We start from the raw sequence: 26,509 nt of genomic DNA, 5'->3' as shown, positions 1-26,509 counted from the left end.
ATGTAACACTGGCATGCAGATGAGAGGAAAGAAAAGCACCTACATCATGAAAATAGAGAATGATGAAAGAGAATGACATTTCCTTTATGACAATTATCTAATGCAAACCGTATACCCATAGCCTTTACCAGAGTGGAAATAAGGGTAGAAGAATAATATTTTTGTGGGGAGTGGGAAACTAGATATATAAACATTATTAGAGGTCAAGTTGTTGATGAGATTAAAAAATTTTGTTCTGTACTTGGCCTCGTCCAAATTATCTTCCTAGTTTCTTGCTTTGTTTTTCCTCCATTATATCATGCAAAAAAAAAAGATCAAAACTACATTGGAAATCAGTTAACAAGCTCTAAACCTGACAGATAAACAAGGGAATTCTTCACAATTTACACAAGAATTAAATTGGATATAAATACCTCCTGTTCTTACCGGTGGGTGTTGTGATTCCATGTATTAAGGTGTGAAGCAGACAGGAAAGAGATAAATCTTTCATAAGTACATTGTAAATAGGCAAGTGGTATTTTCACCATATTCATAGGTAATAAGAGTCAAACAATGAAAGATAAATAGTTGTCACAAAATAGCCTTTATCCAAAAAAGGTCATAAAATTAGAGCTTATGGAGAGGAGGAAAAAATAAATTATGTTTACTACATTTGTTGAAATAATCTGAAAATATGGGATGATAAAATTGAGTGATATAAGTATTTTAAGAATTCCTGAAACTGCTTCAGCCAACCCAGCAGTAGAGATTTCATCAAGTTTTTGAATGCTGATGATTTCCTTAGTTAGCCATCCTGATGGAATTATATGAAAGCCATTAATATATAGGTACTATTATTTACAAGATCAAAATATTCTCTTGTGGTCAATTTATTAAATGACTTCTTTTATTATGAACTTAGGGATAATTTGAAATAATTCATTCAGTTTTGCTATAGCATTTTCCAGAGTGTGGTAATTTGATTAGGTCTTCAATTTAAATGACCCATGTCTTTATTTTTTCAGATAATTCACACAGCATTGAGAAAATTGTTCATAATTAATTTTTTCTTAATTTGGGATATATTACAGTGCATACCATTGCTGCTCTATGAAACTTTTACATTTTTGTAAGGAAATTTCTGATCACAATAAAATATTAAGATAAATTCTACAAGGTACATTGACCTAAAAAATATATGCCTTTGAAATGATAACTTCCATTTAGTTTATTTTCTATAAAATTCTCAAATGGTTTTTGCTTTTTGGAGGACTATTCTCCTAGGCACCATATCTTAATTTACTTTCTCTATGGTGTGCTATAGTATTCGAATTTATCACATAACTTTTCTCCAGCAATCTATCCTTAAAACAAAACAGCAAGATAAATAACATGGGAAATGCTGTTAATCACAAAATGTATGCCTTTGGATCATATTAATGTTAATTGTGTTGTTTTGAGCAATGATTTTAGGAGGTGAGGTGGTAACAAATCATATTGTTTGTATTGAATTTGCTTAAAAGAAATGAAGGAATCCCTATTTCCCCCCTTGAATGAAAGGATGCATTAAACCAAGTACATCAGAAGTGCACCTTGTTAATTGCTCAAAATATAGGGGAAAAATGCTAAAAGAAGTATGACCTTCCTATCTGAAAGTTCCCTAACCTTGCACATAATTTTTTTTATGTGCTAACTCTTGGATCTCTGGAGGAATTGAAGTTGTCATACGTCAGTTGCTTAATTTTAATTAGACATTGGTCCAGCAACTTCTTTGTATTCAGGAAAATAATTCTTTTAGTGAAAACCCAAGTGCTGGTTAAAGCAATACGTTCTGTAACCACCAGGGGAACTCTACCACACCCAGCTATATCAGTTTGCATCATGTTATAATGCCTTTGCCACACAGTATAACTAGATATAGCACCATGCAATGCCATGAATTGAGAATGAGACACTATCTCCAAGGGAGAAAAATAAATATTCAAGAGAGGAAAAAAACAAAAGCAAGGGGTTCAAAGCTGGTGAGATTGAGTTTTTTTCCACTTTGACTAGCTATAGTGTGCCCTAGCACTTCCATTTTGGGAAACAGAAATACATACCATGTTCATGTCTATGCCGTTGGTGTATGTCCACGCATGCTGGAAATATTCTTCAAGCCGCTGCCTCAGAGGGTTGGGAATTTGGTGGAAGCGAATGAATTCCTTTACCCGAAGCATCTGCATATGGTACCTGGCAGTTCCCGAGTACAGTCTTTGGATAATTGCAGAAACATTTCCAAAAATGCTTGCATACATTAGGGCTGGATTAGATAAAAAAATTATGGGAGAACACTGTACTTGGATGTGATATTCTACTCATAATTTCAAGCATGTAGATTGTGCTTACATTTATCCAGTTGTCCTAATGTACCACTGCATACTCCCCCCCCAAGAAGTTAAACTAATATGCATATACATCTGACAGTCTGACATCTAAAGTCAGAAATTACTCAATTTCCTCATGGATTCTAAATTAATGCAAAAACTGATTGCTAATAATTTCAGGTGATATGTGTAGGGCTTAAATGCATCAGGACTAAATAAACCGCTAGTCTTTGTAATGTCATATCATGGGTTATCATACTCTGCTTCCTTCTCCTTTTCCTCCTCTCACCTCCCTCCACATTTGCTAATTTTGGAGTCTTAATTGTAGGGCTTGTGTTGGCTAGTAAAGCACTATACTGCTGGTCCATGCTTCCAGCCATAAATACCTTTTCTGGAAAAAAATTCCTATGGAAAAAAAATTCTTTTAGGTATCTTAAAGCAAACTTTTTTTGAATTGGAGTAAAAACTATCTATTTTTTTAACTTATGTATCATCTCTTAGCTGAAAATCAATATTTATCAAAACTTTGATTCTTATTGTGAACATTTTCAATTTTCAAAGTGATGACTGTTTAAGCAATTCATGTTATTATTATATTGTCAATAATGTATTTCAATTCACTCACCACAGTGTTGTGTAAGAAAAAATATTCATAGGATAAAAATGCTATAATATCCCTTGATACCCATTTTCTGCTTAGGTAATATATTCTTATTTTTATATTTTGGGCTATATCTTTATGATTTAAAAATATGCTACTTGTGTACTTTCTTTTTTCATTTTATACTTATATTCAGATTCAAATATTTTTGGCAAATAATTGTTCTAATCTAAGCAGAAAATCACACAGTTCATGGTATGTGTATTAGCTTTGGGATCTCTCAGGAACTCAGCAATGAGGAAACACATGTTTCAGGCACTGGCAGAGCAGATTTCCAGGCATGTGGGGAAAGCAACAATAGAAAGAAAACATCATGAGATATTTGACTCAACTGGTTTCAACCAACATTGTTTTCTTGAAACATGTTCTACAAATAACTTTTATGTGAGCTAGTTGATCACTTGAAAATGTAAATACAGGCTCTGTTAACCTAACAAGATGTCTTGGTCATTTATTTATTAGCTTATCTTTTGTATATCTTATTATGTTTGTTGATTATGGTTCACAATAATCTGAAGCCAGAGAGAAACCTTAGGAAAGAAGAAAAGTAAGAAAACTTTTTTTTTCTTCGAAAGGCAGAACTTTTTTGGATATCAGTTCACATTATTTTTAGCACATATAAAGGATGTATGTAATTATCAACATATGCAGATTGGTCACATGTTAACTTCAAGAACCATACCTGTCCCATTATGTACATTTTGTCATATGTCAGGTTGTCATGATACTCTCTCCTTGTACACATGACACAAAAACTATAAATTCAATGTAATGTCATTGATATCACCTTCAGTTTAAATAATTATTTTCAATGTATCTAATTAGGTAGAATATTTTCATCTTTGGTATACTTACTACTTCTAGATTCTGTAATTCCTTTGTGTTCAGGTTTTATATTTCTGATTATATTTCTGATTTCACTTGGAGAAGTTTATATATTTTCTTGTGATCTTCTCATGATAAAATTTGCTTGATTTTATGTTGGTTTTGAAGGATTATTTTAATTAAACAAAACTTCTGTGTTGACACATTTAGCTTTTATTTTAAGAGTCTTCATCCATGATCTTTTTGATATTATTCTTTCCCATATCAAAACTATCATGGCCGGGCACTGGTGGCTCAGGCATGTAATCCTAGCTACTCAGGAGACTCTGAGGATCATGGTTAAAGCCATCCTGGGCAGGAAAGTCTGTGAGATTCTTATCTCCAATTTACAACTGGAAAGCTGGAAGTGGCTCTGTGGCTCAAGTGGTAGAGCACTAGCCTTGATCTGAAGAGATCAGGGATACAGCCCAGGCCTAGAGTTCAAGTCCCATGACCTACCAACACACACATACACACCACACACACACACACACACACACACACACACACACACACACACACAAACCTTCTATCATGTTTAATTCTGATATGCCTAATGACTTTTTTCTCTCTAGTGACTTATGGGATTTCCCCTTAAAACTAGTTGGTTTTTTTTGTTGTTGTTGTTTGTGTTTTGTTTTTTGCCAGTTCTGGGCTTGAGCTCAGGGCCTGAGCACTGTCCTTGGATTTTTCTCAAGGCTAGAGCTCTACCACTTGAGCCTCCGCACCACTTCTGGCTTTTTCTAAGTGTGTGGTGCTAAGGAATTGAACCCGGGTCTTCGTGCATGCTAGGCAAGCACCCTACCACTAGGCCAAACTCCTGGTCCCCCTTAAAACTAGTTTTGATCAGCTTGATTATAATATGCCTTGATTATCTGTCTGTCTGTCTGTCTATCTATCTTTCATCTATTCAACCATCCTGTTTGGGATTCATTAAAATCTTTGCTCTGTAACTCATCATATCCATAAGCCTTGGGTAAAAAAACAGCCATTATTTCTGTTTGCTTCTTATTTAGGGGGAAGCGGGGAGGCCTCATAATTCATATACACATTTTTTCAGGAGCTTACTTTTGTCTGTAAATTCTATTATCTGTCAATTCTGGGTTTTGTTTATTCAACATCTCCCTTGTTAAAGCTAAAATTATTTTTCTGTTATTTTTACCATATTTATTAATTTTTAATGGATGCTGCCTATTTAAATATTAATAGTATTCAGTATTGTGCTTTTATGATTGAAATTAATGATTAGTAAAACATTTTCCATATGCATGTTTGTCATTTTTGTTTCTTTGGAGGAATAGAGATTTTAATTTTATTGCTGTTTTTAGTTGCATTAGTATTTTTGCTTGTGTGTGTGTGTTCTGGAAACTGAAACTTGTCAGATGTACAGATTGCAAATATCTTCTCCCAATTTATAGGCTATCTCTTCCTTTTCTCCTCATTTCTTCTGCCATGCAGAAACATTTTCATTTGGCGTACACTCATCCTGTAACTTAGAGAATCTTGTCCAGTCAGTCTTGTCCACTAGACACTGTCCTTGTGCAAGGTTAGAACACTTTGGAAATTGGGTTGTAACAAGAGTTTTTAAAAGCTTTGATGAGCTAGATGGCTCTAGTACAATCACATTGTTTGCCTGAGATTTCTGTGAACAATTTGGTGAAATGAAAGGTTTCTAGTCTACTTGTTGCAATTTGAGAGCGTCTCATATCTCTGTGAGCTCTGACAAATGTTCAGTTTATAGTAGTTATATGTTTCTTTTCTAAATTAAAAAAATCCTTTTCTATGTATTTTCATCTTAGTGTGCATCTTCTCTTTTTAAATTTCTGTACTGTAGATTCCAACATCTTATTTTCCACTGTCTTTGACCTCATTTTCTAGATCCGGTGAACTGTTGTGGTCTGCATGGATTGTTTTTCCTTTCGATATTCAGTGCTGTCCAGAAGGTGCCTCCAGGCACGAGGCCAATGTGAACCAGGACCATCTTGTTCCTTTCATTTTCTCAGAATTGCACTTTAATGCTTCTTTTCCTCCCCAGAAACCTTGGCAGCTTTGTTTAAGTTTCTGTTGTTTGCTTGCTTTTCTAATTTTCTTGCTTAGTAGGGTGAGGGTAAAGATCTAATTACTCTGTCACGTTAGAAGGCAACTGTAGTAACTATGTTTTTTTTTTCTTGTTTCCAGTTGAGGGGCTTGAACTCTGAGCCTGGGTGCTGTCCCTGAGCAATTCAGCACAAGGCTAGTGCTCTACCACTTGAGCCACACTGCCACTTCCAGTTTCCTGGTGGTTAGTTGGATACAAGAGTCTTGGTGCCTGACTGTCTTTGAATCGTAGTCCTCACACAGCCTCCTGAGAAGCTAGGATTACAGGCATGAGCTGCCGATGCCCGGCCAATAGACACTGTTTTATATGTTCTGTGAAATCAAGAAGTTCTGTAAAGTTGGTAAGCAAGTCAAAGATGGAAGACATTGACTCTTATTTTGCTAGCTTCTGTGATTTAAAAAAAAATGCATGTGTGGGTCGGGAGTGTGGCCTAGTGGTACAGTGTTTACCTAGCATGCACATACAACTGGGTTCAATTCCTCGGTACTACATACAAAGAAAAAGCCAGAAGTGGTGCTGTAGCTCCAGTGGTAGAGCTCTAGCCTTGAGAAAGCACAAGGACAGTGCTCAGGCCCTGGGATCAAGCCACAGAACTGGTAAAAAAAATGTATGTGTAAATAAATTATGTAATTTATAATAAATAACTATGTAACATATATGTATATACACACATGTACATACATATATGGCATATGTCTGGAAATTAAATACCGAGTTATACTATAAGCTTAAAGATATAGACACGTATATGAGTATAACATTATTATACTCTCTCAATGATTGTTTACTTTTTCCTTTGTATTTATTTTGATTATTTTTAAAATGAATTATCTGGTGACCTTTTACTCACAATTGAGAACACATTTAAATAGTAATTTTTAAAAATGCCTCTATAAATAGTTGAGTTATTTGCACTAGTGAGATGATGATACTTTTCTGCTGGGCAGATTCTTGCTAGGTAGCATATGCTGTAACTTACTATGTAGTTCAGCTATACTTGAACCTGCCAACCTTTAGTCTCACACTCTCAGTTGAAAGATTACAGATGTCTGGCATCGTGCCCAGAAATTAAAAATAAGTTTCAAGTTATTTTCATCTTTGAATTATATTGGCATATTATGCATGATGCATTTTCTGTTATGATTTGGCTTCAAAACATTTTTCTGTCATAAAAATTAAGCTTAAAGAAACTGACAGATAATGAGGGTTCAACTGGATAATCTCTGTAGTTATAATTGGTGCATATATAATATTTTACATTAAATTTTTGATTATACTTTAAGGTAAAAAATTAAGTCTTTAAACAAGTATTAAGACTTTGCACTTGGTATACAAATATAGAAAACAGGGAAAAACAAGTCTTTTTCTTTTTTTTTTTCTGTTTTGGGGCTTGAACTCTGTGCCTGGGCACTGTTACTGAGATCTGCTCAAGGATACCACCCTACCCTTGGTCCTGGGCATTGTCCCTGGGCTCTTCAGCTCAAGGCTTGAGTCACAGCGCGACTGCCGGTTTTCTATTGGTTAATTGGAGCTAAAAGTCTCATGGACTTCTGTGCCCTAGCTGGTTTTGAACCATGATTTTCAGTTTTCAGCCTCCTGAGTAGGTAGGATTAGAGTTGTGAGCCACCACAGCCAGCTACCCAAGTCATTTTTAATACACTTAGATCTTCCTGTAATATCGAGGATATATATATATGAAGCTTCAGGAAATTATTGTTATTGTAGAATTTCAAGTCTGATTATAACATTTTATGCATTTACTGTATAAAATGTATAAGAATTTTCTCAAGGAATACTTATAATTTTTCCTATTAATATTAAACTTCATATAATTCATTTGATAGATTAAGAGAATGAAGTGTTTTCTTGTGAAAATACATTTTATGGGATATGAGTTATTTTACTAATCCAGTTTGATTGTGTTTCTTCTTTTTTAATGAGATAAAATTCACATGTGGAAAACATGGACAATTTTAAACTATGTTATTTCAATAGAATTAATGTTTTATAAATGCATTTCCTGTGACTCAAAACTGTAATTAAAGCTACTAAAAAGGCTAGGATGGACAGAACTATGTTTGGAGGATAGTTCAGCCAGAAAGATCCATTAGATTTTTATTTTGAAAATAACCAGCAGAAAGCATGGCTGAAGGTTTGATTTGAGTGGTAGAGAGCTAGCCTATCAAGTGTGAGGTCTTGGGTACAAACCTCAGTACTGCAAAAACAAAAAGGAAATGAAGAGAAATAATAATTGAATATAAAATTTACAAAGCAGGAGAGAAGGAGCAGGAGGAGGAGGAGGGAAAGAGGGAAAGGAAGGAAAGCAAAGAGGGGGGAATGAAAAGGGTCAGACAAGGAATCAAAAGCATTGCCAATATTTCCTTGATTTAGAGGTATAGATCAAAGAAAGAATTGTGATTTCTTTAATCAAAAGTAATCAAAAGAATAAATTAATTTCACTTATTCTTCATAGTGGTGAGGATTATTAAATTATGAGCTATATTAACTTCATTATATAATTATAAACTGGTTTGAACATTCTGTTTTTAAGTATGCAGAGGTAGTTTTAGAATTGGAGAATACCTCAGGCCATATAAGCCCTATAAAATCATTTGGTACTTGGAAGGATATCTATGTGAGCTTGTTATGCTTCTAGTTGGCTGTCTGACTGCCCATATCATTCATTTTGTAAGGCTTTAAATAAAGTGATCTGTATCCCAATGGCCTTTGGCTGAAAAAGATTTCCTCATTCCTGAATATTTTTCTTTTCCTTATTTACCACATATAATGCCAAAATATAGACTACAAGATATATTCCAGCATTCACAATCAGAAAATATTTACTTTGAGAGAGTTAATATGTGTTTTAGTAGTTAATCTCTTTCTGTGTATTAGGCTACCTCTGTGTTTATAGACAATACTTGGAGTGAGTTTGTAGAATATCTTAAGTGTTTTTAAAATGTTATTTTCTAGCCAGGCACCATGGCTCATGCCTGTAATCCTAGCTACTCAGGAGGCTGAGATCTGAGGACCAAGGTTCAAAGACAGCCCACTCACTAAAGGACCTGAGACTCATATCGCCAATTAACCTACAGAAAATGGGAAGTGGGACTTGGCTCAAGGGTAGGGTTGTAGCTGAAGAGCTCAGGGACAGGACCTAGGCCTAGTTCAAGGCCTACGACCCACAAAAATAGGTTATTTTCTTATACAAAAGCAATTAAAGTAGAAACATATAAATGTAAAATACAATTACATAAAATAGAGGATTAACTGGGTATATCTAAATTTAAATACAAATTTCATAAATAAGTCTTATCTAAGCACACTTCCAAAATCACTAAGTTGAACTTAAAAATCACTTATATTTTTCAGTCTAAGACCTGTATGAAAACTAAAGTTGATGCTCTTTTAGAAGCCGTAAAAATTAATCATGCTTTTGGAGATTGCCTCCTGGTATCCACAAGGTTACCTCTAGCAATTTGTTTGAGTAAATTAAGAAATGTCACTATTAAATTACATTTTCTTTATCTTGCTAGGGTAAGCTAAAGATAATATTTTTACCATAAATATTATATATAACAAATTATATTCCATAAAAGGGAAAAAAGCCATCACTTAGATTTTACCATAATGTCAAAAGAAAAATCACAGTATGCAATGTGTTTTAAATGAATATGTATATACTTATATATGTTTATATAAAAAAGCAATGTATATGTATACATAGTATTACAATTAACTTTACCAATAAATTAAAAGTAACTCCTAATGTAGTCATTTGAATGAAATATAATTTTCAGTTTCTGAATCCAAAGAGCAATTACATACCTAGGATTTCCTTTTGTGTCTTTACAGATATGATGAGATCTCATGAAAATCGTACCCATATATGTACTCTATAATATATAAGCTACAATTTTCTATACTTTTTTGCTTTATACTCAGTGCTCTAGAGATACTAATTTTGTTGTATCATTTCATCCTAACATAGCAAAAGAGAAATCTACTTACAGCCAATCAACATGACACAAATTGAAAAGATTTTCTCCGAATTGGTGTTAGGAGATACATTTCCAAATCCTACACTGGTTAAACTGCTGAAGGTAAAATAAAGTGCTGTGACGTATTTGTCTTTAATGGAAGGTCCAGAACTGGAGTCACTGTCATTGTACCGTTTCCCAATTTGTTGTCCTAAGGAATCCAACCATCCAATTTTGTCAGTCAGATATGGCCTTTCTACATTCCCAATGGCATACCAAATGCAAGCCAGCCAGTGAGCAATCAGGGCAAATATGCACATTAAGAGCATTAGAACAGCAGCTCCATATTCAGAATATCGGTCTAGCTTCCTGGCCACTCTCACGAGACGAAGGAGACGAGCAGTTTTCAGAAGACCAATTAACGTGGTCGTCTGTGGAAATAAATGTGTATGGTTAAAAAGAGTTTTTGGAAAACAAAGCAGAGTGTGTTTACATGAAACATAGTTGATAGAAACAGACTAAGATGTGGAAGCATTGAGGAGACCTTAGGTATTAAATTAAGGATTAAATTGGTTCTTTAAGAAAAAACACTTGAAAACTGTTTTGGAATGTACTTTGAAAGATAGAGGGGACATTATTTAAGCATGTAAAATCCATGGTCACAGAAACTGGTTTTAAGATCCAAGCAAAGCCCTACACTTAAAGGAAACTTGCTAATGCATTCATTCACCCATAAACATTCGTTGGAGTTTCTTTGATGCCTAGAAGTGTCACACATCAATTATATACTGCAGAACATAATATCTTGCTTTTCTAATCTAATATGGAGAAACAAGGGCTATTGACTCTGGGGAGAGACCAGGAATGAAAAATATCATTATAGTATTAAACAGAACAGTTTGAAAGAAGGCATGTTAGGGCATGGATTATGGTAATGCTCATATTGAAAAAGAAGTTGAGAAAAATCTTGGTAAGTAGCTAACATTGAAATTGGGAAAGACCTCAACAGTTAAAACAACCAGTCAAGCTCTCCTTATGTAAATGTGGAAACACTTATTGGATGATTGCATGTGTTAATTGCCATCTATATTTATTTCTCCTTTTCCCCCCTGCATTGGTAATTGTTTCTTGATATCCCAATGATATAATTGTATTTTGCCTTGGGGTATGATATTTGTAATTAATTGCATGATTATTACTGACCAGGTATCTAATGATAGGATATTTTTATATAATTGCAGGATACTTAGCCAGTTATTTGGACTTGAAATCCGATAAGTACAAATTACAAGTTCATTTCTTAGGTTTCCTAAATAATGTCAACTATAAGTACTATATAATTCACAGGGTATATAATTATTCCATAGTTACATGGTGTTTACCAATCAATTATTGAGTCATTTTTATCTGCTCATTGTTGGTGTTTATTTTACAGATTGCACCCAACTGTGTTAAGAATATGTACATCTTAATTGATGAAACAGCATAAGAATAACCATGACTATGTCTATTAATATTATTTTTAAAAAAGAGATGCTAAAGAAAATTTTTCCATTAAAGTGGAATAGTTCTACTAACTGTTGCCATGGTTTTTGCTTTATTTTCTGTCTTACACCACAGTGGTCACAAGAGAAAAAGTCATTATATTCCTTTGAATTCTTTTTTGTAATACTGAAACACTCCAAAAGTCAGACAAGTTTGTGTAGTTTAGATGAGCTATTAATTTTTTTGTTTGAAGGGAAATATTCCTTCTGTATTTCCAATTCCCCTCTTAGTTTCCACAGTATAATGAAGACATGCGTGTTTTCTTAACTATGTCAATATTTAAAAGGCAGAGCTCCTTTCAATGCATGATGTGGAGTTAATGACATCATTAGGTGTTCCCTCAATGAAACATTCCTCTCTTTGTCTGACAAATTGCTCATATAATCTTGACCTTCAGTTTCAGAATAACAGTGTTTTGCCTTACCCAAATGCTAATAATGCTCTGTAGATGCTAGTTCTTCATGTCTCTATCAAACATTCCTTACATTTTTTGTTTCTGTAAGTAGGCAGCAACTATATATTGTGAAATGAGTTGATAAAGTTTCTTCACTCTCCAGATGCATTATTTAGATTTCTGTAATCCCAACTAGAAGACGTTGAATGTTGACTATACAAACTCATTGTGAACAAATCAAGGATATTGAAAGAAAATTTATTTGTATAAATGTTCACACTCTACTAAACAGGAAGTACCCTCATTTAATATTTCTCTATTATTTTGCAGTTTAAAATCCTGTGCTTATTTGTTTTCCTATTCCTTCTGCTCACTTGAAAAATCAGAAATATTTGAAGATTATTTTTAGAATATTGGAATTGTAGTTTAGGAACAAAATGTTTCAAAAGAAATAAAATACAATAAATATTAGCTACACAATTGATTGAACTATATGAAATGCTCCAATTTATTTTCAGTTCAATGGACAGCCTATAACTATGCCTTAAAGTAAAAAAATGAACCAAAACTCACCTTTAAAATAAAGTGCTAAGTTCAGAATTTGACTGAAGGTAATTGATATATGAATGTATATTTATATTGCAGCTTACATAGTTTCTTATACTAGATATGCTATGGAAATCTCTTCTCATGTTATTTTAATTAACAAATACATTACAGAATTTATAAACACATTTATAACTGTCTAAAAACAGTGTTAGTCTTTCTATTTGATATTCTTTTGTGAGATTTTCACTAGGATTGAGAAAATATTATCTTTTTTTTTGCCAATCCTGGACCTTGAACTCAGGTCCTGAGCACTGTCCTTGGGCTTTCTCAAGGCTAGAGCTCTACCACTTAAGCCTCAGCACCATTTCTGGATTTTTCTATGTATATGTGGTACTGAGGAATTGAACCCGGTCTTCGTGCATGCTAGGCAGGCATTCTACCACTAAGCCAAACTTCTGGCCCCGAGAAAATACTATCATTTAAACATTACTCTTGGTAAAGACAAAAACATACAGGCTTTCTAGATGGTAAGTGTAATTATTTTTAGAGTGCCAAAGAATCGTGAAAATGAAAGGTGAGGCATAATGCCTTAGATAGAAAATAGATAATTTATTCTCTAGTCCTACAAAAAAATATAGTGACAGGAACATAAGGAACTCCAGTACATTAAATCCCTACATACTATACCATAGTCTTACAAATAAACTTATTTATTGCTGTAATAATTTATCTACTTTAAATTTTTATTTGTAATTAATTTATTATGATTTTTTGCTTAACATATCTTTTCTTCTGGAATTCAATTACTTATATTTCCTAGTGGCCACTGAAGATCATCCAGCTTCAATCTTTACAAAACATGTCCCACATATATTTCATTAAAATCCTTAATACTTTCTTATATTTACATAAAATGTATTCCTCTTTATTTTATGACATTCTTGACTGTACATGTACTGATAATTTTGTGAATATGTTAAACCCTATATTGATTTAAAAAAGACTTTGTAACCTATTTTTTACCCCATATTGTATAATAAATCAAATATAAATAATAAATCTCTCCTGATGCTAGTGAAATATCTTGTGAAGGTCCCAAATTACGTAACTTCTCAGTATTATTCAGTTTTCTACTAAAATATAAACAGCTTTAATAAAACTGAGGAATTATTATCAATAAGAGAAAACCCAGTATTCAATTATTTTAAATAATTCTTTTATTCTTAGCATTTTCCAGCATATTGTCTTTAAAATAATTTACCTCAATGAATGAAATCTTTGTGTATGCTTATATAAACATTCTTTTATCAATGTGGAAATCTAAATACATGTCTTTGATTTCTAAGACATTGTAGAATAAGATATTATAAAAATTTTCCATTTAATTCATCATTCTATCCTGATGGTCATGAAACTTATAGAGATAAGTGGGAAAATAATAATACTTAATCAATTAACATATTTCATGACCATACATATTCCACTCCAATTTTTCAGCTGATTCTCTTTTAACATTATTCTTATTTACATCAATATATCAGTTGCCTAAGGGTATTTAATAATATTAAAACTAGATTCAAGTCCTTTTTTCAGTACATATATTATTTTAGTATTTCTATATTTAGTAACTCAATCAAATACCTATACTTTGACTATGTATAAGCCTATATAGGTCCCAGGGAATTTCCTAGCTTGTCATTACTTTAGTTGTACCAAACTTCCCAGTTCTTCTAACAACTGTGACTTTTAACAAGGACATTTACAACTGGATTGGGAATTTTCTTCCAATTGCAACAGTACATTTTTTTTTGCTTTTACACTTAACATTCTATCATTCTATCATTTAAATTCATTTTCTTTTTCTGAACAATGAGATAGAAACATTACCAAATCATTCTGATATATAGTAAGCAAATGTTATATCAAATAACTAATGATATTATATTTAAAAATTACAATATTGGCTTTGTCCTGTGAAAAAATGTACCTTACTATCTTGCTAGCAATATGCAGTCAAGCATATATAAATATAAAACACACATGAATGACTAAATATTTGATCAGCAAATATCTTTTGTCCATCATGCTACAAAATATTAGAGCATGATCAAGTTCCAACATAAGCCATTGCAAATGTTGTCAAATGCAAGCCAAAGACTCTCTAAAGACAAAGATACCAACTGTATTATAGACTTGCATATTTAAACTTGCCTTTACAATTGTATTTGTTAAGCTGAATATGAGCATATCATTTGTTTTGATATTATTTACATTTATGGTAACAGGCTCAGGGACAGCAGTCTATAAGAGAAGGAGTAGTTTTCTATGTATGATTTGCTATTTTTTCAAATCCACTCCATGGTTCATCTCTCAGGATAATAAATTAAGCATATTGATGCTAGCAGAAGTTCTTTCTCTCTACTGAGTGCTCCCTCACAGAACTCTTACTTACTTGTATCATCAGGACTTTTCTGTTTTCATTTAAAATTAATGAAAAATAACAAAATGAAAAAGAAGAAAGGCCAGAAAAGTAAACAAAACAAAACAAAGAAAACCAAAATCCAAAACAACCCCACCCAAAAAAACAATCATGAATTCTAATTATCAGGGGAAGAAGGAGCTCATGAAGCCTACAAATAAGCAGAGCTCTCTCTACTCTGTTAATACTTAGAAAACTAAGAGTTGTTACAAAGAGGTTAACTATGGAAATTCAAACAGATGAGGAAAGATTGAGCTTCAGAAGAATAAGAAAGTATTGCTATTTTTTGTATCAATGATATCGAGGTAATGTGCTATGCGTGGACCAATGTTTAATGATGACATTAACATTAGGAAAATATCAAGAACAAAGATATGCCTGATAATAGTCAATATTTTTTCCCCACCAACATACATGTAATATTGTAGAAGATACTCTACTGTTACTATCAGGAGAATCACATTTAACTAAGATAAAATATTAAATGTTTATTTCAAAAAACAGGAGCAATTATGTCATCTGTAGAAAAATGTATGGTTTTAGAATTAAAATTCAGGGCCAGGAGTTTGGCCTAGAGGTACAGTGCTTGTCTACTATGCAAGAAAATCCAGGTTCGAGTCCTCGGTACCACATACATAGAAAAAAGCTGGAAGTGGTGCTGAGGCTCAAGTGGTAGAGCTCTAGCCTTGAGAAAGTCCAATGACAGTGTTCAGGCCCTGAGTTCAAGCCCAGGACTTTAAAAAAATAAAATAAAACAAAAACAAAAAGATAAAAAAAGAAAAAATACATTTTATAAACAGAAGGACACAACTATAAAATTAGAACTTTTTATTTAACAATTGATGGTAAATAAAAGTTTTACAGTAACTTATTAATATGGAAATTGGAAAGGAAAAAAGCAGTGGTTAATTGACTGACAAGATTAGTTCTAATTTGTGAGGCTATAATGGTTGGAAGAAAATATGAATAAGTCCATAAAAATGAAGCAATTAAGAAATCATTTTTTATCATTAGTAGAACACATGTCTTCAGTATATGTGTATTTTTGCATTTGTCTGGTAGAAATGTTTTCCTAGTAACATATAAAAGATTTCCCTAGACTTCTTTGTTCCAGATATGGCTGACACAGTTTGTATATCTCATCTATAGAATTATTCCTGTAATTAAAAATGTATTCCAAGGCTTTCCTGCAGATATACAAAATATGAAACTCCAAACACTTAAAAAATTTACAAAGAAAATAGTACATAGTCCTTGTATACAAACATTGATTTGAACAACTATTTGATATAATCATATTTAATTTTTACTCTACTTATATTCTTATATATTTCTTATACTTTGTACTATATTTTATTTGTTAGTGGAGGGTAGCTAACCTACAAGTTACTTGCACTTGGCTGATCAATTAAGAGGATCAAAACAAGAATTTCTCTGCTATACCATAACATATTCTACTATGCATTTTACGAGGTAGATAAATAAATTATCATCTATAAAGATAGTCCAAGCAATCATTGTCCTCAGCTTTTAAAATAACCAAGCCATCAACAAGCAAAGACATCTTTGACCTACCTCAAATTCTTTTCATTCATTCATTCATTCATTCATTCATTCATTCAGTATTTAATCAACTGAATATAGACAACTGATCTCCAATATACATTCCCAAATTTAACCACTTCTCTCCATCTCTATTTCCATCTGATTAAAGGATAAAATACCCTGTAGGGGTACTCCAGTTCAGAAAACAATTGGCTAGCTAATCTGTCTTCAGAGTAACCTCTAGCATTATGATATGAAAATCATTACTTTATATTGCAGTGTAATTTGGGTTTTTTCCTTTTTTCACCTGTATAATTTCATTCATGTCTCAAATTAACTAATGAAGCAGGTAATATTACCATTCTTTAACTATTGAGAGTTATAGTCTGAAACACAAATGCTCAGAAACATCATCCAGGTCCTGAGTTAAGCCCCAGGAATAGTGCACACACATGTACACACAAACAGTACTTCACATCTTCTGTAAATTTTGCATTGCATAATTAAAAGACATACACAATAGGTTATTGTCATGATTAAATGTAAGAGACTTACAATTTATCTTTATTTTGATCAGATTCCTTTAGGTAGCTGATTATACTTATGGACACAGAAAATACATTCAATATATACATAATTTTTATTTCCTAATCATTTTGAGCTTTATAAGGTATTTGGAATATATAAAAATAGTATAAAACTGGCTGATACTTAAGAGAAATATCTTGTATATAAACAAGATTTTAAACAGTCTGAATAAACATTAAGTCTGTTCTGTCTCAAATACCAATTCTGAGACAAAAGGATATACCCTCTATGTGTTTACACTTGCAGAGTTAACAGAGTGTTTGAAATACTAAGAATGTGCTGTATGTTATCAACTTTAACAAGTGAATGTTAAACAGTGAATGTTATCACTTATTTCAAAGTTTGATTATTTCAGAGAAGTAACAAGTTTTGCTTCCTCTGAAAATATAGAGAGAATATAGATTATTTTCATTGGATAAAATATTCCCATTTCATTCCCAAGTAAAAATGGATGTTCTCTGTGACACAAATAAATCTGTAAAACAACAGTTAGTAGTGCTGTTAATAGGCATTAAAATATATTTACAATTGCAATCAATCCCAAAATAAGATTCTTAAGCAGCTCTTACCTCATCAGAACCTGATCCAAAAATCAGCAAGTCAAAAGGAATGGCTGCAACCATGTCAATCAGGAACCAGCCTTTGAAGTAGTGTATTGCTATTTTGGCAGGATCACTTACCACTTCTTCATTCTGATTTACATATGTTGTTCTGAAGTTTATTAGAATATCAATTATAAACATAATATCCACAATCAAGTCTACTACATTCAAGGGGCTACAAGAGTAGCCACACTCTCGTCTTTTCTGTTCTTCTCTGTCATTGAGGAGAAAAGCTGCAGAATAGGGAGTGAATATAGCAGTGTATATGACCAGTAACAGAATAAGCCAATCCCAGACTGCCTTGAAGGGACTATAATGCAATATTGTAAACTTGTTGATGCGTGGTGTCTGCAGTTTGTATTCTGGCAAGACGTCTGCTCCCAAAGACAGAACCTGAGTGCAGAAAAGAAAACAATGTATAACTTAAAGATATCATTGAGTAGCTTTGCAATCCATGAATACATTTCATTTAGGAAATACTTTATTATCTTTAAGTAATTGCATGAAGGAATTACTATGAAATATTAAGACATATGATATAGTCTATTAGAAAAATTCTCATAAATTTAAGTATATGTAAAGCACATTTAATTTTAAGTAAACCTGTATAAGCTCTTAAAATTCAAATAAATATTCCTGGTGTTTCATGGTAAATATTATTTTGTTTAATTTTTCTGAGGTACTAAGGAATGGTTATTTCCTATAAAGCTTCATTTCAAAAGACATAAAAATTTAATTATTTTAGAAAATAGTACTAAGTGAAAGGAGATCGGCAGAAGATGGCGGCAGTTCAGTGTGAGTCTTTCTGAGCTCTCGCCAAGATACTAGCATCGTAGGGGAAAGTTTATACCCAAAGAGCGATCCTAACTAAGCTTTAGCACCAAAGAGATCTCAGTCAGAGAGGAAAAAGACAGAAAACCGGCACAAGAAGACAGCGTGGAGCAGGCCCAGCCACTCGGACCCATTGTGGAGACAAAGCCTCTCTCCAGCACCTGAGCAGACAGTACTTCTCGGCAGCACAAACATGCCGGCTCCAGACAGAGCACGCACAGGCCCAGAGCTGTCACCTGGTCATGGCATGGACCTGCCAGCTTCACAGAACCAGAAAATCCACCAATTTGTGAGTACCTCCATGGATGTTTCCACTTCTCCTTGTGGAACAGCATTGGGAAGAGATCCCCACACCCACCAGCCGAGAGCAGCGCCATCTTTGCTGCTGGCAAGGACCCTGCCAAACCGACTGGAGCCTGAGAAGTGGTGCTGGCAGCGCCATCATTCAAAAGCATAAAGGTTTTCCCAGAGGCAGCTTAGTCGGATGTCTGCCCCCAGCACTAGCAGAAGTTTCCCCATCCCCCCACAGGGCAGTACTCCTGGTAAACAAAGCTACTCTTGACTCCACCGAGATTTTTTTCTGCCCAATCAAGCAAACTGATCAGAAAATCTACAAAGCCAAATTTCAAGAGAAAAGGACTTTTTGAACTGCTTGGATCCCGAATTTAGTGGAAACATGAGTTTCCTATCCCGTCCCCCACCCCAAGAAAAGAAAAACAACTGAAGATTACCCTTTTTTTCCCACCCTTTTTCATTTTCATTTTTATGGGTTCTTATTTTTTTTTGCCATTTTACCACCACCTTTTTTTTTTTAATGTTATGATTCTTTCCATTTTCTTTCCCTGCTTTCCTTCTGTCATTGTGGACATTCCTAGAAACATAGTGACAGCACTGGGTACAGACTGGATACAAATGATATTTATGTTGGTACAGTCACCTGCTTTTTAGTCTGTTGGTTCTTAACCCTAGTATTTCTTGTCTAAGAACTCACAATTGTGTGGGATCTCCCCCCCTCACCTTTTTCTTGTTTTTCTTTTTCTTTTTCTTTTTTTTTACTTTTTAAAAATTTTAATCATTAAACTCTCCTATACATACTTTCCTCTTTTCTCTATATATTCTTCTTATACTCTTCTTATTTTCATAAGTTTTATCTTATTTTTTCTAAATTGTGTACTCAACGATTTTATCACCTTAGATCACTTATTCTTATACTATCTTTTCTTCATTACTATATTAACCTTACACTCCTACATTACTCTTTTCTTTACTCTTCTCTTGCCTTTCATACTATTTTTCTATCTGTTCATCCTTCAGAGTTTATAATGCATGGATCTAGTGTTGATAGTTATTGTGCAATACTGTATATCTAGGTGTTCAATTATACTGTAGGTCCAGAGGGACTTAAATACAATAGAAATTGGATTGAGGGTTTTTTTCCTTGGTCATAAAATGTTGACTGGTGGTGGTATTAGATTTGTCTGTAAATGTACAAAAAGAGAGAGAAAATAATAATACCAATCTAAAATTGTGAACATCAATGTCTGGCCACCTAAAGACTTCTAGGTTGGTTATATCTTAAAAATTGTAATCTTGTGCAGTATTAATCTTGCTCCCATTTTCAAATGGTCAGAACAAGAAACTCAAGAAAAATGGCAAATCAAGGAATAGCATCTCCCACTCAATATAAACAGGCAATGGAGCAGACAATGGCAAAACTAGAGGAGAGTCCTCTAAATGCTATACAAATGCAATTGCTAAACATGATTAATGAAAAGTTTCAAAACATATAGAAAGAGATATTTGAGGAAGCCATATCTAAATGAGATGAAACCATAAAGAAGGCAATACATGAACATGAGGAAGCCATAAAGAGGCCATAATAAAGGATTTACAAAGAAAAATGAACAAATTCATAGAGTCCACAAACAAAAAGCTGACTGAACTCCAACAAATGTCCAATGAGAGTAAAGCTCCTGAGTTAACCACTCAAATGGAAATCAAGGAGTTAAAGAAGTCCATTTAAAAAAAAAGAAATGCAAGACATCAAAAATGAGCAATTGAAAGGAAGGGAAATGAAGAATAAAGTAGAAACTACTGATAGCAGGTTAGACAATGCAGAAGAAAGAATCTCCAGAGTTGAAGATAACCTAGTTGTTATAGAGAAAGAACAGAAAATGAGTCAAACCAAATCTAGAAAATATGAGAGAACACTTCAGGAGGTCCAAGATACAATTAGGAAACCTAATTTAAGGCTAATTTGTAATGAGGAGGGCCTGGAGAATGAGGTCAATGGTACTGGAAATATACTTCAGGGAATGATCTCAGAGAACTTGCCAAATATCCAGAAGGGCAGGCCCAAACAGACCTGACCAGAAAAGGACATCCCAGTGCCACATTATAATCCGAACTGGATCAAAAGAGAACAAAGGATCCTAAAAGCAACCAGGGAGAAGAGAACAATCCCTAACGAAGGAAAACCAATCAAAATAGCCACAGATTTCTCAGCAGACACCATTCCAGCAAGAAGAGATGGGAAGGATATATGTCATGTCCTGAAGTCAAATAACTACCAACCAAGAATACTGTCCCAGCTAAGCTCTCATTCATAACTGAAGGAACAATAAAAGCCTTCCATTCCAAGGAAAAGTTGCAATATTACATAGCAACCAAACCAGCATTACAGAAAATTCTCAAACACGTTCTACACATTGAAAACCAACACGATCGTGATACTGACAAAGAAATGGAATCCAAAAATCATACCAGCTAAGTGCCGCAAGAACTGTCAAGCCATAAGCCCTAATGAAAGCTTTTTAAAAAGGCAGGAACTACTAAATATTTTTCAATCCTAACTCTCAATATCAATGAACTTAACTCTCCAATTAAATGGCATAGACTGTCTAGTTGGATCAAAAGCAAGATCCATCGTTCTGCTGTCTTCAAAGGACACATCTTGCTCCCCCAAAAACTAATATTTTTTGAAAGTGAGAGGCTGGAATAAAGTTTATCAAGCAAACAGCCCAACTAAACAGGCTGGAGTTGCCAACCTCATATCAGATAAAATAGACTTCAAACTAAAATTAGTGAGAAAAGACAAAGAAGATTATTACACACTAATAAAGGGATCTCTCCTTCAGGAGGACATAACCATCCTAAATATCAACACCTAATCCTGGATGACTGAACTTCGTTAAGCAAACTTTACTTTCATTAAACCATATATACACTGAAACACAGTGATTAATGGTGACTTTAATACACCACTCTCACCTATGGACGAATCACATAGGCAAAAACTCAAGGGATAAACATCAGAATTGAACAACTGCATAGACCAACTACATCTAACAGACATTTGCAGATTATTTCACCCAGCAACATCACAATATACATTTTTTTCAGCAGTACATGGAACATTTTCCAAAATAGACCACATTTCAGAAAAACTGAAAATATTCTCTGCAATCTCTCAAACCACAAGGGCATTAAATTGGAACTGGACACCAATCTCAACCAATAAAAACCCTGTAACTCAGGAAGACTGAACAACACATAGTTGAATCACCAAAGGGTTATCAAGATCGGCACAGAAATTCAACAGTGTATGAAATTTAACAAAAAGGAGCACACAAAATACCAGCTCCTTTGGGACACAACAAAGGCAGTACTCAGAGGAAAATTTATAGCTCTGAGTGCTTACATTAACAAATTGGAAAAATCACAAAAAAAACACAAACAATTTAATGTCGCACTTTAAGCTTTTGGAAAAACAGCAACAAACCAACCCTAATCCCAGTAGAAGGAAACAATAGTAAAATCAAAGCAGAATTAAATGAATTGGAGTCCAAAGAAAGTATAGAAAGAATCAACAAAACAAGGAGTTGGTTCTTTGAAAAAAATAATAAAATTCACAGACCCTTAGCAAAAAAAGAAGGGAACACACCCAAATAAACAAAATCACAGATGACATTGGTAATATCACAACAGAAATTACTAAGATGCAGAGCATCATGAGTGAATACTTTTCAAACCTTTATGCCAATAAATTTGAGAATCTAGAAGAAATGGATGAATTTTTAGCCAACATTAGCATACCCACACTGAACCAAGAAGAACTAACCCAACTCAACAGGCCTATTTCAAGCACTGAAATAGAAATGGCAATAACAGACCTCCCATCCAAGAAAAGCCCAGGGCCAGATGTATTCACAGCTGAATTCTATAAGGTCTTCAAAGCAGACATCACTCCAATACTTCTCAAGCTCTTCAATGAATTTAAAAATGAAGGCTCTTTGCCAAACTCATTCTATGAAGCCAGTATAACTCTCATCCCCAAACCAAACAGAGATTCATCAAAGAAAGAGAACTATAGACCCATTTCTTTGATAAGTATTCATGCAAAGTTTCTTAACAAAATACTAGGCAACCATTTTCAGCAACTCATCAAAAATTTTATACACTATGATCAAACAGGATTCATTACAGGGATGAAAGGCCGGTTCAACATACACAAATCAATTACCATAATTCAACACATCAACAGGAGCAAGGAAAAGAATCACAAGATTGTCTCAATAAATGCAGAAAAGGCATTTGAGAAGATCCAACATCCCTTTATGTTAAAGCTCTGGAGAAACTAGGAATCCATGGAACATTCCTCAGTATAATAAAAGCTGTGTATGACAAACCCACAGCAAGCATTATACTTAATTGTGAAAAGCTAAAGCCATTCCTCTAAAATCAGGCTCGAGACAAGGATGCACACCCTCTCTACTCCTCTTAACATACTATTAGAATTCCTAGCCAGAGCAATAAGGCAAGAAGCAAGCATAAAGGGGAGATATAAATAGGGAAAGAAGAAGTGAAACTTTCCCTCTTTGCAAAGGAAATGATTCTGTATTTAAAGAACCCTATAGACTCCACTCACAAGCTGCTTGAGCTGATTCAAAATTTTGGCAAGGTAGCAGGGTATAAAATTAACACTCAAAAATCAACCACCTTCCTATATGGCAACAATGAGAGGAATGAGGCAAAAATCAGGAAAGCAACTCCTTTTGCAATAGCATCAAAGAAAATAAAGTACCTGGAAATTAACTTAACTAAGAATGTAAAGGACTTTTTTCATGAAAACTTTAAAACCCTGAAAAAGGATATTAAAGCAGAACTGAGGAAATGGAAAAACCTACCTTGTTCCTGGGTTGGAGGGATTAACATCATGAAAATGGCAATTTTGCCAAGGGCTATCTACAAATTCAGTGCAATACCCATCATTATCCCAATGTCAGTCTTTAAAAAAATAGAAGAGGCAATCCAAAATTTCATATGTAATAATAAAAGATCCCGTACAGCAAAAACACTTCTTATCAGAAAGAACAGCGCAGGAGGAATTTCAATACCAAACTTTAGACTCTATTACAGAGCTATAGTGACCATAACAGCTTGGTACTGTCATGAGAACAGGCCTGAAGGCCAATGGAATAGAACTGAGGACCCAGATATTAACCCACCTATGTATGGCAACCTTATCTTTGATAAGGGAGCCAAAAAATATAATCGAAGAAAGACAGCCTCTCCAACAAGTGGTGCTGGCAGAACTGGTTAAGCACCTGCAGAAAACTAAAGTTGGATCCTTCTTTGTCACCCTGCACAAGGATTAACTCCAAATGGATCAAAGACCTTGAGGTAAAAGCTGACACACTGAAAACTTCATAAGAAGGAATAGGAGATACACTAGGTCTCCTTGGAACAGATTGAAACTTTCTTAATAAGGACCCAGAAACACAACAAATCAGAGAAAGGCTGGATAAGTGGGACTGCATTAAACTGCAGAGCTTCTGCATGGCAAAGGACATAGACAGCAAATTAACTATAAAGCTTACAGAATGGGAGAAGATCTTCACTAACCATACAATGGACAAAGGTCTCATATCTAAAATATATCAACAGCTCAAAAAACTAATCTCCAAAGTAACAACCATCCCATTAAAAAATGGGCCAAAGACTTAAAGAGACTCTTCCCTGAAGAAGAAGAAAAGAATGCCCTATGGACACATGAAGAAATGCTCAATATATCTGGACATAAAAGAAACGCAAATCACAACAACTCTAAGATTCCACCTCACTCCAGTTATAATGGCCATGATTAAAAAATCTAATTACAACAGATGCTGGAGGGAATGTGGCCACTACACTATTGGTGGGAATGCACACTTGTTCAACCACTATGGAAAGCAGTATGGCAGTTCCTCAAAAGACATAGAACTCCCTATGACCTGGTCATTCCACTACTAGGCATTTACCCAATTGTCCAGAAACAAGGACATACTAAGTCCACTAGAAAAATGATATTCATTGCAGCACTATTTACCATACTGAAGATATGGAACCAATCCAGATACCCCTCAGTTCATGAGTGGATCAACAAAGATGTGATATTTATACACAATGTAATTCTATGCTGCAGTAAGGAAGAACGACATAGCCCCATTTGTAAAGAAATGGAAAGACTTAGAAAAAATCATATTAAGTGAAGTAAGCCAGACTCAAAAAAACATAGGCTCAATGCTTTCCCTCATTTGTCATATTCAGGAGAAATCTTGGGCTCTGCTAGCAGAGATTTACAATAGAACAAAACCTAGATAGCTAAGGGAAAGACCTCCAGGATACAGAAACAAAAGCCATATAATGAATGATTGTTTTTCTTAATGTACTATGTTATCTCTCATCTCTTTTGCTGTTTCTTGGCTATCTCATATTGTTACAGTATTTCACCTTGTTATCTGATGTATTGTATATATGTGTATTTGGTTATTTGTAATTGGATAGGGAAGGTGTAAAACAAGATGAGGGGCCGGGGTTGGGGAGGGAAATGGGGACCAAGACATTAGAAAGGGTATCAATGTATGTGAAGTAATGTGCCCTCTATCTGGTGAATATAATGTAACCCTTCTATTAATTACAATAAAAATATATGAAAAAATTAGAAAATAGTACCAAGTTGTGGTGGCTCATGCCTATACTCCTAGGTACTTAAGAAGCTGAGATCTGAGGATCATGGAAAGTCCATGACAATATTATCTCCAATTAACCACCAGCAAACTGGAAGTTGAGTTGTGATTCTGGGTTGTAGAGCACGAACTTTGAGTGTAAAAGCTATGGGACAGAAGTCAGTACCAGGAATGACAAAAGAAAGAAGGGAAGAAAGAAAGAAAGAAAGAGAGAGAGAGTAGCTGAAGGAAGGGAGGAGAGGTGGGAGAGGGAAGAAGTTCTCAAATGTATGAAACGACTGATTAGTATGGAGAGATATCTATTTTGTTTCAGGATCATATCCAATTTACTCAAATTTAACTGATAACTAAATCTTCATAAGTTGAGGTTTTTCAATTCATTATGCAGATTTGTTACAATTGTAAGTTTATTTTACCATTAGAGGAAAATACAAAATGTGATTAGAATAAACACACCAGGGGCCGGGATTTTGGCCTAGTGGTAGAGCACTGGCCTTGAGAAAGCCCAAGGACAGTACTCAGCTATAAAGCTCAAGCCCCCAACTGGCAGAAAAAAATAATAATAAACAAATGTTTCTTATCTGATGATTGTATATTCTAGGCAAAAATAATTTTAAAACCTGGTATTATTAAGGAGGTTTACAAAGGGTTATAATTCTATAAGTCAGTTATGGATGTAATGCTTCTTGGGCAATGTCAGTTCTTCATTCACTTTTTCCCCTAGACAAATATACTTTCCGTCAAATAGTTCTGTGAGAAAGAGTCATAAAAAGAAAATTGGAAGACATGTTTAGAATATTGATTTGGAATTGCTAAACATTATTAGCCCGAAAGCAGTTTATAAACTCTTCACATTCATTACACTCAATAAGGCATACTTAAACTATATTAATGCAATTTTCAGAGTTTTAGTTTATCTGGAAATGCGTGATCTAAATTTCAGTTGTATCCCTGCCAAATATAAGAGTCCATGATTCTGTGATTTTTTTTACTGAATTTTAAAACATCAAACTCTAATAGTTTT

General features: G+C 34.0%; 1 protein-coding gene across 1 annotated transcript in view; it reads right to left on the bottom strand.

The window, feature by feature from the left end:
- Kcnh7 (potassium voltage-gated channel subfamily H member 7) overlaps positions 1 to 26,509 on the bottom strand; it is a 468,230-nt gene that overhangs the window by 49,709 nt on the left and 392,012 nt on the right. The window contains exons 7-9 of the mRNA XM_090342730.1: positions 17,615 to 18,040; positions 9,977 to 10,376; positions 2,079 to 2,278 (exon numbers count right to left, since the gene is read on the bottom strand). Of these exons, the coding sequence (XP_090198856.1) occupies positions 2,079 to 2,278; positions 9,977 to 10,376; positions 17,615 to 18,040 (1,026 nt within the window). The remainder of the gene's footprint in view (positions 1 to 2,078; positions 2,279 to 9,976; positions 10,377 to 17,614; positions 18,041 to 26,509) is intronic.

The sequence above is a fragment of the Megascapheus bottae genome, chromosome 12 (genome assembly GCF_031878675.1).
Source record: "Megascapheus bottae isolate mThoBot1 chromosome 12, mThoBot2.hap1, whole genome shotgun sequence".
Classification (NCBI taxonomy): domain Eukaryota; kingdom Metazoa; phylum Chordata; class Mammalia; order Rodentia; family Geomyidae; genus Megascapheus; species Megascapheus bottae.
Note: the sequence above shows the minus strand (reverse complement) of the source record. Positions and strands in the feature narration are given on the sequence as shown.